This window comes from Moschus berezovskii, chromosome 27, assembly GCF_049115385.1.
Source record: "Moschus berezovskii isolate FMDL1 chromosome 27, NW_MosBer_1.0, whole genome shotgun sequence".
Lineage (NCBI taxonomy): Eukaryota > Metazoa > Chordata > Mammalia > Artiodactyla > Moschidae > Moschus > Moschus berezovskii.
Window position 1 is genome coordinate 38,807,950 of NC_142486.1, and position 12,318 is coordinate 38,820,267.

The following is a 12,318-nucleotide window of genomic DNA, read 5'->3' on the forward strand; positions in this document are numbered from 1 at the left end:
CTAGTTTTTAAACATCACACCACCGTTCAGGGCTAGGCCTTGCTCCTGGAGGTCCTAAGTGAGGGGTACTGGGGGTCTGGGTGCCAGTGAACTCTGGACTCTAGCATCAGCCGTGGCTCAGCTGGTAATCAATCTGCCTGCAGTGTGGGAGACCTGGGTTCAATCCCTGTGTTGGGAAGATCCCCTGGAAATGGAAAGGCTACCCACTCCAGTATTCTGGCCTGGAGAATTCCATGAACTGTACAGTCCATGGGGTCGCAAAGAGTCGGACACAACTGAGCGACTTTCACTTTCTCACACTCCCCTGCCACCCAAGGGATTCATCCTCCTGCCCAAGACAGAGTGTGACGTGCGGGAGGTGGAGTTCGCCCGATGCCTGCGACTTCGCCAGACCTCCCTGGAGCCTGTCGCCTTCCGGCTGCCCCGAGTCAGAGTGAGTTGGGGATGAAGTATGCCAACACCCAGCACCCCCACTCCCCGGCCCCTTTCAGGGGCTTTGGGGCCTGGCTGGTCTTGTCACCAGACTGCCCCACCCACTGCTCTGTGGGGCATCTGCACCCCTTACTCTGCTGACATTCTGAGCCCCGTAGAAACATCAGATTGGGATCCTGGGTCTCACCATGCCCGCCTCCCCAGTGGAGGCTTATGTGCCCTGGACCTCTGCTCAGTGCCTCAGAGCAGCCCCTTCCTCCATCGCTGCAGAAAGAATTTTTCCAGGACGACGTGTTCCCTGACACCGCCGTGAGCTGGGAGCCAGCACTTAGCGCTGAGGCCTGGCTGGGAGGTGCTAACGGGACGCCCCGGCTTCTCAGCCTGCAGCCCCCCGGCATGACCCCAGGTAGGATGAGGGCCTGGGCAATGGGGGAGGGGAGGATGAGGGGCAGCAGGTGGGGGTTGGAGAAAGGGGCAGAAGATCCAAGTCTGATCCTCCACCCCTGCTGGCACTCAGGAAGGTCTAGCGTTCTGAGCCCCTGGAGGGTAGGGCACAGAAGCCCCCTGCCCGAAATATGCATGAGCACATGCACACAATCTGGTGCCAAGGGCAGGCCACGTGAACCAAGGGTTGAGTAGCTGTGAGTGCCACTTCTGGACTCTGCCATGGAATCCCCTATGGTCTGGAACCCAGGAGTTCGAACAGGAAACCTGGTCCCAAGGGGCCTCTCTCCTGCCTGATGCTTGTCCCCGGTCCCGCCCCAGTGAGCCAGGCCCCCCGTGAAGCCCCTGCCCGGCGGGCCCCTTCCTCAGTCTACCTGGAGGAGAAGTCAGACCAGCAGAAGAAAGAAGAGGTAGGCGGGGAGAGGGCTGGCTGCAGCAGGGGAAGGGGTCCTGGCTGCACATGGCGCAGCCTTTCAGCTCTCTAGTCTGACCCCGACTGGGCCAGGAGCGGGTGTCACCCATTTGTCAGATGGACAGCTTGATGGAGAGGTCTTCCAAAATTCTGAAACTGACCGTTGTGGGGGGTGGGGCTCAAGAAGCCAGGGAAGGGCAGGGAGAGGCCCTACCCTGACCTGGCCCAGCCCAGCCCAACCAGACCCCAGTGCACTTGGGACCTCCGTATGCGGGGACCGCCATTCACTTATCACATCTTGTTCCATCCACCCCGTCCCCAGCTGCTGAGCGCCATGGTGGCGAAGCTGGGGAACCGGGAGGACCCGCTCCCACAAGACTCCTTCGAAGGTGTGGACGAGGACGAGTGGGTGAGTGGACCGGTTGGGGGGCCAGCATCCTCTCCCGTCCCTCCCCGACTCACGCCTGCAGCCTGCTCGCCCACCCCCGCCTCCCGGGTGCTCCTGACTCCCCACCACTTCTTGGTTTATCTACCTAGGACTAGCCTGTGCACCAGCCGCCTCTAGCCTCGCCCTCCACTGCCGCCACCAGGAAAGCCTGGTGCCCCCGGGCACCTCACGTCTCTCCCTCAAACTGGAAGCCACCTCCTGGCCCTGACACACCTCATCCCAGAAGCCCTGGCTTCCTTTGAGTCTTGGGCATTTCCACGGCCTCTGGGCCCTGCTGCAGTCTCCATGGATTGTCGGCATGTCTGCTCTTTCTGTAATTGGGCGCTTCTCCTCACTGCCTGCTAGCATGCGGAGCCAGAGGCGTAGGGGTGAGGTGGGGTGAGGGCTCAGGGGCACATCCCTGGGCAGGCGCTAGGCTCCCTGTCCCCCTTCCTCTGACCTGGGCTGGTCCCAGCTTGGGCTGGCTTCGCTCAGCACCTTCAGTTATCACATGCCATCCCATCTTGCCTGCTGCCCCAGTTCCGGTCAAGGGTCTAGGGGGCTGGCCCCCACCACCTGGCCATTTGGAGCAGCTCCAGCCTCAGGGGCATGGGACCAGTCACCCTGCTCCCCAAACTTGAAGCCAGGAGAAATGGGTGTCATAGAGCTAACAGCCCAATTAAAGGGGGTGTGAGCCCCGCAGGGACTGGCCTGCATGTGTCCTGGATGTTTTCAACAATTAAACTTTTCTAAGCTGGCCACCCTGGTGCCGCTGTGGTCTCTGGGCTGGCTGGAAGGGGAAGAGGACAGCAGGAAAGGTGACAGTAGTCTGGCCCTGGGCTCCACCTCGTCCCCGGCCTCACTCTGCTCCTGCTGGGAGTTCATTTATTCGTCCAACACAGGTTCTCTCTGGATGGCATCTCAGTCATGAACAGGAGAGACAAGGCTTTTCAAGGCACTTGGCAGTTTTAGTAGGCAGAGGGGAGCCGGACTATGCTCAAGTTTGCAGATAGACAGTGTGCAGAGAAGTGTGAAGTGAATAAACTTCATGAAAGGGAGCCCCTGGGATGCAGGGGGAGACCGTGGTCAGGGTCTGAGAAGTGACGAAGCTAAGAGATAAGACCTAAGGATCACAGAGCCCTGGAGAGAGTCCTGAGAAGAAAGTTTCAGATGAAGGGCCGTGAGGGAAGACTGCATTTGGAGACTCAGAGGAAAGGAAAGAAGGGTGGTGGTCCAGAACACGATAGGAGGCAGCCAGACTCTCATTCATTCAACAGGGAATGAAGGACTTCCCTGCTGGCCCAGTGGTTAGGAATCCATCTGCCAATGCAGGGGACATGGGTTTGATCCCTGGTCTGAGAAGATTCTACGTGCCGAGGAGCAACTAAGCCCGTTGATCACAACTGCTGAGCCCACGCTCCAGAGCCCATGCTCTGCAGCAGGAGAGTAGCTCTGCTCACTTGAACTAGAGAAAACCTGCGTGCAGCAAGAAAGACCCAGTACAGTCGAAAATAAACAAAAATTTTTTTAAAAAGCCACTCTTCCAGGTGCTGATACCCAAGAGTAGAGAAAAGGAGAAAAGAGGTCTGGCCCACCAGGAATCCACATTCTAGTGGGAGGGAACAGATAAATGGTATAATTTGATAGAATCTGATAAGAGTTTCAGGAAAAAAAAAATAGGGATCAAGAATGGAGGTTTAAACCAGACACGTGTGTGTATGTTGAGTTGCTTCAGTTGTGTCTGACTGCAACCCTATAGACTGTAGCCCACCAGACTCCTCTGTCTGTGGGATTCTCCAGGTAAGAATACTAGAGCAGGTTACCATTTCCTTCTCCAGATGCTCTTCCCACCCAGGGATCAAAGCCGCCTTGCTTACATCTCCTGCACTGGCAGGTGGATCCTTTACCACTAGCACCACCTGGGAAGCCCATATAGTATCATTCCATTTCTGTGAAACACCCAGAAGAGACCTTTATAGAGAGAGGAGGCATGAATGGTCACCAGGGACTAGGGGAGGGGGGATCAGGTAGTGACTGCTCATGAGTGTGGAGTTTTAAGCAGGGAATGAAAATGTTCTGGAACTAGTGGAGATGGTTGCACAACTCTGAATATATTAAAAGGCACTGAGTTGTGAATTTCAAAGGGGCGAATTGTATGGGGTGTGAATTATCTCCCAATAAAGCAACAAAGGTCCGTCTAGTCAAGGCTATGGTTTTTCCAGTGGTAAAGTATGGATGTGAGAGTTGGACTGTGAAGAAAGCTGATCGCCAAAGAATTGATGCTTTTGAACTGTGGTGCTGGAGAAGACTCTTGAGAGTCCCTTGGACTGCAAGGAGATCCGACCAATCCATTTGAAAGGAGATCGATCCTGGGTGTTCATTGGAAGGACTCATGCTAAAGCTGAAACTGCAATACTTTGGGCACCTCATGCGACGAGTTGACTCACTGGAAAAGACTCTGATGCTGGGAGGGATTGGGGGCGGGAGGAGAAGGGGACAGCAGAGAATGAGATGGCTGAATGGTATCACCAACTCGATGGACATGAGTTTGAGTGAACTACGGGAGTTGGTGATGGACAGGGAGGCCTGGCGTGCTGCGATTCATGGGCTCGCAAAGAATCGGTGACGACTGAGCGACTGAACTGAACTGAACTGAAAGCTGGTAGTATTAGAAAAGCAAAGAGGAACTTTCACTCCACGGTTTACACTGCCAAGGCCATGGGTTCAATCCCTGGTGGTGAACTAAGGTCCCCTAGCCTGTGTGGTGCCACCGAAAGTTTTTGAAAAAGCAAAGGAATGGAGTACAAGTTGCAGCCCTGGTAGGGGGTCAAGGTGGCCTCACTGAGAAGGTGAATTAGGAACAAAGACTTGGAGTAGTGAGAAAAGCCCTCCTTCCCAGACAGAAGGAACCTGGAATGAAACCGATTTTTCTTTTTTTTTTTTAACTATGTTTTTTTGTAAATATATAATTTATTAATTTGGCTGTGTCGGGTCTTAGCAGCACGTGCGATCTTTGTTGTCATGAGGGCTCAGCAGTTGTTGCCTGGGCCTAGTTGCCCCCGTGGCATGTGGGACCTTAGGTCCTGGACTGGGGATCGAACCCGTGTCCACTGCGCTGCAAGGTGGATTCTTAACCATTGGACCACCAGGGATGTCCCTGAAGCCTTTTTTGAAGTTTTCCTGTCTTAAATATTGGTGAGAATTTAGCATCTTACTCCTTATCACGTTTGTGAAATGTATGTTTATTCTATGTCTTTAAGCCCCAGATACTTTGGCAAAATGAAGGGAAGAAGTGTTCCACCCCCTCGCCCCCAGCCCCGGATAGAACAGGCGTTATTCTTTGTTCCTAGCACCCCAGGGTAGTCACGGGGGCTATGGTGTCCGGTGTCCTAAGCCTCGGGAGGTTTCCCCAGCGCCTGAGGCTGAGGCATTCCCCGCCCACAGACCTTAGGTCTACGCCCCACCCTTCTTTGGAGCAACGCGCATGCCCGGCGCATGCGCTATTCGCAGGCTCCCTTGACCTTTGACCCGCCGGCCGCCCTTGAGCCGGGGCCGCGGGGCCAGGAAGTCGGACCCTCGAACCTGAGTGGCCGCCATGGTGAGACCCGAGGAGAGGGAGAGAGGGTTTTCGAGTCGGGGCGGGGGCCGGGCCGAGGGGCTCCGGCCGGCCTTCGGGTGCCTCTCGCCCCGCTGTGTGCCCGGCGGGAAGCCGGGGCTAGGCGGGGGTGGGCGCCCTGCTGCGGGCGCTGGCAACCTCGGGGCCCAGGGAGAGCCGTCTGGCCGGAGGGCGGGGCGGGCCGGGGAACACCGGCCAGATGCGGCCGCCGCGTGAACCAGCCTTGTGCAGGGGGTCCTTGCTCGATTCCCGAGCGAGTTGATGGGGTCGCCCCTTTATTGTTCCCATTTGAAAGCTGGTTAATCGGGCTCCGGGACTTTTCACAAGTGGCAGAAGTGGGACTTGACCCTGCGACACCGATAATTGAGCGTATCTGCGGTATCATCCCTAGCCTGCCCACAGATCTGGGCCACCCAGATCTGGGAGAGTCAGGTCACCTGGGGACCTTTAACAGGGCAGAGTCCTGAGGTCTGTCCCCTGATAGAGGATTGTTCCCCAAGTTATTGAGGCAGTGGGTTTGAAGAACCAGTTCTTAACTGATAGTTATAAGGTGAGAGCTTTCAAGTGCCAGACCTGGAGCCCTGAGGCTCATGTAGATTCTCATTTAATTTAAGCAGATGCCCTCATTGTCCCCATCTTGGAGGTAAACAACCTGGAGCTCAGAGAGTCTGACTTCTCCGGGGTCTCTCATCCTGGTTTTAACTGATACTACACACTTAGCGATTGTTCTTGCCTTGTAATAGTTACTGCCATTTTCTGAGGACCACTCCCCACTACCCCCCAACTGGGTCCCTCACAGATGTTCTTGCATGTGACTCAGTCAGCCTTGAGGGACCAAGTAAAACGTGGCCCCCGAGGAGTTTGTACCTTAAAGGAGAAAACCAGTGAATCCATAAAATAGGACAAAATATTAATGGGAAAAGAAAGTGCAGGATGGGTTGATAGAAATGGGGGGAGCCTGGGAAGGTTTCACTCCAGGAAATGGGGGTGATGTGAGCTTTGTCTTTATTTTTGGTGGTGGCAGGTGGGTTCTTAGTTCCCTGACCAAGGATTGAACCTGTAACCCCCTGCATTGGAAGCATGGTGTCTTAACCACTGGACAGCCAGCTGTGTCCAAGCCAAATCTTGAAGGATGTTGGGGTTTGACAGTCTTGGCATAGGAAGGAGTGTATTCAGCGGGTTATTAGGTATGGAGTTTGTTGGGGGTGGGATAACAAAAATGCTGTGTGCAGCTCAGTGAAGCTCCTAAAAAGTGCTGAATTGTGCACTTGGGAAGAGTGACCCGAGGTGTAAGAATTCAGAGCTACGGAGGCTGTGGAGTAAAGGAGTAGGGGAACTGATCTTGGAGTCAGGGAGTAAAGGGTGTAGCTGTAGTGCGTGGGGTGGAGAGTGGTGAGGGAAGATAAAATCAGAAAAGTCCTTTGTAACCAGACGGAGCTGGGGGGTGGACTGTATTGGCTGCAGCAGCAACAGGAGTGGGGAACTGTGTGTGTGTTTGTCTGTTGTGGGAAGGCCAGAGCCCTCCTTCAGCAGAGAGAGCGGGAGGCATTGGGAAGCCCTGTTGAGTGTCGCCTTCATTCAAATATGTTTTGGGCACCCACTGGTGCCCACCACAGCCCAGACCCTGGATGTGCCCTGGCAGATGTGACGGTCCTGGTCCTGACCTCCTCCTGCCTGGTTTTGATGCCTGCAGATGTTTGCAAGTGCCCTGGGCAAAGAGAACCTCCTTTCTATCTCAGTGTGTCCTTGATAAGAGGATGGGTCCATGCTGGCTCGGCTCACCAGCCCAAGGAACTGTGCCGTAAAGGGAGCTTTGCACGTCAGTCTGTCTGGGTTCAGGTTCCCTTCTTGATGCACTTGACGTAAGACAAAGCACGTTCCCCAGTGCTCCCCAGCCCCCCACGCTGCCTGCGGTCCTTTGCCAGCTACAGGGCTCTGGTCCTACGCTGGGCTGTTTGTTCCCCAGACAGGGCAGTGCAAGCGTGTGATGATGCAGGCTCTCAAGTGTGGCAGCAGGAGGGGAGGTCCGAGGCCTGCCGGGAGTTCCTGGCTAAGGGAATCCTCGGAACCACTGGCAGGCCTGTCAGCTTCTCTGTCCCACAACCAGGACCATCTGTCCATCTCAGAGCCTCCTGCCCCACGTGGGAGAGGCTTCAGGCAAGCCGGGGTAGGGGGAAGCCAGGTGAGACTCTCCCACCGGAAGCGCATCCTCCTGGGCCTTTTCACCTCAGCACCTGCAGCCCCACCCTCCCTCTGACCACTGGCGAGTCTTCACAGAGCTTGTGAAATATCAGTTCAGTTCAGTTGCTCAGTCGTGTCCGACTCTTTGTGACCCCATGAACCACAGCACGCCAGGCCTCCCTGTCCATCACCAACTCCCGGAGTCTACTCAGATTCATATCCACAGAGTTGGTGATGCCATCCAGCCATCTCATCCTCTGTCACCCCTTCTCCTACCCCCAATCCCTCACAGCATCAGGGTCTTTTCCAATGAGTCAACTCTTCGCATGAGGTGGCCAAAGTATTGGAGCTTCAGCTTTAGCATCAGTCCTTCCAATGAACACCCAGGACTGATCTTCTTTAGGATGGACTGGTTGGATCTCCTTGGAGACCAAGGGACTCTCAAGAGTCTTCTCCAACACCACAGTTCAAAAGCATCAATTCTTCAGTGCTCAGCTTTCTTCACAGTCCAACTCTCACATCCATACATGACCACTGGAAAAACCATAGCCTTGACTAGATGGACCTTGGTTGGCAAAGTAATGTCTCTGCTTTTTAATATGCTATCTAGGTTGGTCATAACTTTCTTTCCAAGGAGTAAACGTCTTTTAATTTCATGGCTTCAGTTACCATCTGCAGTGATTTTGGAGCCCAGAAAAATAGTCAGTCACTGTTTCCACTGTTTCCCCATCTATTTCCCGTGAAGTGATAGGACCAGATGCCATGATCTTAGTTTTCTGAATATTGAGCTTTAAGCCAACTTTTTGACTCTCCTCTTTCACTTTCATCAAGAGGCATTTTAGTTCCTCTTCACTTTCTGCCATAAGGGTGGTGTCATCTGCATATCTGAGGTTATTGATATTTCTCCTGGCAATCTTGATTCCTGCTGGTGCTTCTTCCAGCCCAGCATTCCTCATGATGTACTCTGCATTTAAGTTAAAAAAGCAGGGTGACAATATACAGCCTTGATGTACTCCTTTTCCTATTTGGAACCAGTCTGTTGTTCCATTTGCAGTTCTAACTGTTGCTTCCTGACCTGCATACAGGTTTCTCAAGAGGCAGGTCAGGTGGTCTGGTATTCCCATCTCTTTCAGAATGTTCCACAGTTTATTGTGATCCACACAGTCAAAGGCTTTGGCATAGTCAATAAAGCGGAAATATATGTTTTTCTGGAACTCTCTTGCTTTTTCGATGATCCAACAGATGTTGGCAATTTGATCTCTGGTTCCTCTGCCTTGTGAAATATGGGGCTTGTGAAATCCAGACTCACTTCTCATTTGGCCCGGAACGGCATCCACCTCGCCCATCAGGGAGGCCCAGCAAGGCCAGTTCTGGAGTCCGGGTTCCATTGGAATCTGACAAGCCTGTCATTGGCCTCTGAGTTGGGTCCTGACCCTTTTGTTGTTGGAGCGCCCTCCCTGCCGACCCTACTTGAGGTGGGCAGCCTGGGGACACCCCTGCTGAGAGCACAGGCCGTGGGCTTTCTGCCCATCTTCCTCCTGGGTACCACCCGTGTGGCCTCAGGTTGGTCACTCAACTCCCCTGTGTGTCAGCGTTTCGAGCTGTCGGGATGAGATGGCACAGTAGATGGAGTGTACCCATCGCAGCGCTCGGCAGCCTGGCCGAGTCCCTGTCGGGCATCAACTCATGGAGGCGCCGCGTGGCCCGCAGCGCACACTCGCCAGTGTCCACGCGCCCATGCATGTGCCGTGTCACATGCACGCGCTGTCTGTCATCCCTAGTCATAGTAAGGTCTGCGTGTTTCCCATCTCAGCCACCTTCCTCATCTTGCCTCACAAGTCCCCCAGGCTCTTGGCTGCTCCCAGGCGCCCCCCACATTCTCCTGGTGTGGGCTTCCCCTGTTGCCTCTGCCTGGAAAGCCCCCGTGTGCCCTCACCCCCCCGAGTCCCCGCATCCTTCCTGAGGGCTCCCTCCCTCCATTGACCGTGCACACCTCTGGTCCTGCCTGATGCCGCACTCGCCTCCGTGGGGCACTGGACCGTGTGGTCTCAGAGTGGAAGCCTCCCACTCTGCACGGCAGTGGGGGGATTCCTGCAGGGCTGGGTCTTATGTGTCTGACGCCCTGGTGCTGACTCTTAGGCGGGGTTTGAGTGAAGCGGTGAGCCGGTGAAGGAATGGGGGCCGAGGGCGGAGGGCATTTTTCTGTCTTATTGTGTCGAATGGAATGGACTTGAATAACGTGGGGAGAATCAGAATGGCCCTGCATCTCACCACCAGCAGATGAAGGCTGGACCCTCCAAGCTCAGATGCACACCTGGCGAGCTGGTGGTGAGTCCGGGACCAACCCCGAGTTCTGGCTCCCAGGCCATGTTGCCTTAGCTCCTGTCTGCCTTGTCCGAAGGCTGAGATTGAGTCCCATCTCCCTCTGGGGGACTCTTTCAGGTACCTGCCCCCCAAAACTCAAGAGTGCTGTCCTGTGAGCCTCAGATTCCTCCCAGAGCAGAAGCTTGTATCAGGTGCTGGGAGGAAGTGGCCTGTGGCTGCCGCTCTGGGGTTCCTCGCCTCAGCCTTCCAGCAGCCTTGCCGCTCGGCCAGCACCTCCAGGACTCATCTCCGGGGCCCTGAGAATGCAGTCCACTAACAGGTGTCTCCTTTTCCCACAGGCCAAGTACCTGGCCCAGATCATTGTGATGGGCGCGCAGGTGGTGGGCAGGGCCTTTGCCCGGGCCCTGCGGCAGGAATTTGCAGGTAAGCTTCGGTTCCTGTCTCCCTGGGCTGGGAGATCCTGCTTGGGGGAGATTTTCCGTGTAGCTGTGGGCCCCTCCCTCATGCTGGGCCACCTGTGAATGCAGGGACCCTTTGTGGGCTGGGTTCTGGCAGCTTGGGTAGCCTGGGACACTTCCTGTCGGGGGCAGTGCTTGATCCTGGGACATACCCAGAGAAGGGAGACATGATTAACATGAGCATCCGGCCAGGAGTGGGCACACTGGCCTGCCTGCTTGCTTTTGCAAATAAAGTTTTATTGGAACAGTCAGCCAGAGTCCAGTAATTGCAACACTGACTAATTGACCTGCCAAATCTAAAATATATTCTCTGACCCTTTAAGGAAAAGTGAACTGGCTCCTGAATCCCAAGGCGGCCTGCTTCAGTGCCCTTGGTGACCACAGGGCAGCTGGGTCTCATCTGGGCTGCCACCCCTGCCCGCAGCCTCATTCTGCTCCCCTAGCAGCCTAAGCTCCCTGACTTGCTGCATGCCTGGGGTGAGAGAGTGGGGAAGACGAGGGACAGGGTCATCTCCTGGTCTAGGCTGGAGATCTGATAGCAGGTTTGACCAGCTCCTGCCCCATCCTCTGGTGGGGAAAACCTGTCCTCACTTGCCTACCCACCCCTGACCCCCTAAAATCCACTCCTGGAGGAGATGCCCCCTGGCCCTGCCCATCTCTTCCCACACCCCCTGGCAGGGATAAGCTGCTCCCGGGAAGGCCTGGGACAGCCCTGGGCCTCTGGGAGCTGGGTGTTCATCTGCCTATCCACACAGCCAGCCGAGCAGCGGCGGATGCCCGGGGACGTGCCGGACACCAGTCTGCAGCCGCTTCCAACCTCTCGGGCCTCAGCCTCCAGGAGGCACAGCAGATTCTCAATGTCTCCAAGCTGAGCCCCGAGGAGATCCAGAAGGTAAGACCCCCCCGGCTGGCTCAGAGATAAGCCAACCACAAGGGGGGAGAGGGTGGCAGGCTGCCAGCTGGTGGGGGGAGGGAAGGGGGCAGGAGTTGGGGCCCTGAGCGCGGCCAGCTGGGACTTGAGGAGGTCACCGTCATTTGTCGGTGTACAGGCCGCAAAGGCGGAGGCGCAGGCCCTGTCTCATGGGCGCCTGTCCGCTTCTCCGTCCCTTAGCGGCTCCCAGCGTTGGAGCGCGCTGAGGGGCGAGCCCTTTCGCTTTCCTTCTTTGTCATCTCCTAGCTTCCCCTGCTTCTGTAACCAGGGACTCATCGTCTCCCCTCCTCTGCAGAACTACGAACACCTATTCAAGGTGAACGATAAATCCGTGGGTGGCTCTTTCTACCTGCAGTCAAAGGTGAGCATGGGGGGAGGGCAGGCCGGGGCATCCCTCACTTCTGGGTGGTTCAGAGCTTGGCAGAAGGGTGCCCAGGGCTCAGGGGGCCCCCTGGACTGCCAGTCCCTCGGGGCTACCAGTGGGGCTGTGTCGACCTGGGCCCTGTGTCACCCCGAACGGTGGCCCCCCAGCACATATGGCCTTGAAGGGCCAGGACTGCTAGTTGACAGGGTGCTGGAACCAGCTCCCTGACCTGCCCATGGCCCTGCAGGAAGCCAGAGCATGACCTGGGGAGAGAGGGGGCGCCCAGCCTAACTGTTTGTGACCCCCTCCCCAGGTGGTCCGAGCGAAGGAGCGTCTTGAGGAGGAACTCAGAATCCAGGCCCAGGAAGACAGGGAGAGACAGCAGCCTCCCACAACGTGACCGCTTGGCTCCTCCCACCCACCCGCCTGCCTCTAATTTATAGCTCAGTAATAAATGTCTTTTCCGCATTTCTTGAGTATGCATGTCCAGATTCCAGAGGCAGGCCGCTCTTCCTGCCAGCTGTGGGGCTGTGCAGGGAGGGGATGCGGTGGTGTTTGCCTGCCCATGGTCTGGCCTCTGATACCTGGCGGGACCAGGGCAGGCGAGGATTGCTGGTTGAACTGTCACGCACTGAATGGTGGGGCCATTCCCATGCCGCCCTCAGGTTTGCCCTGCACACCCTGCTGTGGACGGGGCTCTGGCTCTGCCACAGGCCTCCCTTTCCTGA

At 56.1% G+C, this 12,318-nt stretch overlaps 2 protein-coding genes across 6 annotated transcripts in view; both read left to right on the plus strand.

Moving 5' to 3' along the window:
* Positions 1-2,474, plus strand: part of CORO7 (coronin 7) — a 52,243-nt gene extending 49,769 nt beyond the window's left edge. For 2 of the 4 annotated variants that reach the window (XM_055409370.2, XM_088833093.1), the window contains exons 24-28: positions 317-433; positions 703-838; positions 1,198-1,286; positions 1,611-1,697; positions 1,826-2,474. In XM_055409370.2, coding sequence (XP_055265345.2) covers positions 317-433; positions 703-838; positions 1,198-1,286; positions 1,611-1,697; positions 1,826-1,831 — 435 coding nt within the window. In that variant the 3' untranslated portion in view covers positions 1,832-2,474. Of the gene's footprint in view, positions 1-316; positions 434-702; positions 839-949; positions 1,102-1,126; positions 1,287-1,610; positions 1,698-1,825 lie in introns of those variants that run through there. The other 2 variants (XM_088833094.1, XM_055409371.2) reach the window with 2 other exon arrangements.
* Positions 2,475-5,397: 2,923 nt separating this feature from the next.
* On the plus strand, positions 5,398-12,058 carry PAM16 (presequence translocase associated motor 16). Of its 2 annotated transcripts, none has more exons than XM_088833098.1 (5): positions 5,398-7,513; positions 10,176-10,260; positions 11,051-11,187; positions 11,522-11,587; positions 11,904-12,058. In XM_088833098.1, exons 1-5 carry the CDS (start codon positions 7,319-7,321, stop codon positions 11,988-11,990), a joined length of 570 nt encoding a protein of 189 aa, XP_088689224.1. In that variant the 5' UTR covers positions 5,398-7,318; the 3' UTR covers positions 11,991-12,058. The 2 variants fall into 2 exon arrangements, with proteins under 2 accessions (XP_088689224.1, XP_088689223.1); XM_088833097.1 differs by lacking the exon at positions 5,398-7,513 and adding an exon at positions 8,686-9,840.
* The last annotated feature ends 260 nt before the right edge of the window (positions 12,059-12,318 follow it).

Excerpts from the sequence above, each read along its gene's own strand:
- PAM16 (XM_088833098.1), top strand. The coding sequence starts at position 7,319 with ATGATGCAGGCTCTCAAGTGTGGCAGCAGGAGGGGAGGTCCGAGGCCT. Across the intron at positions 7,514-10,175 it reads CCGGGGTAGGGGGAAGCCAG|GCCAAGTACCTGGCCCAGAT; the intron begins GTGAGACTCTCC and ends CTTTTCCCACAG. Across the intron at positions 11,588-11,903 it reads CTTTCTACCTGCAGTCAAAG|GTGGTCCGAGCGAAGGAGCG; the intron begins GTGAGCATGGGG and ends CCCCCTCCCCAG.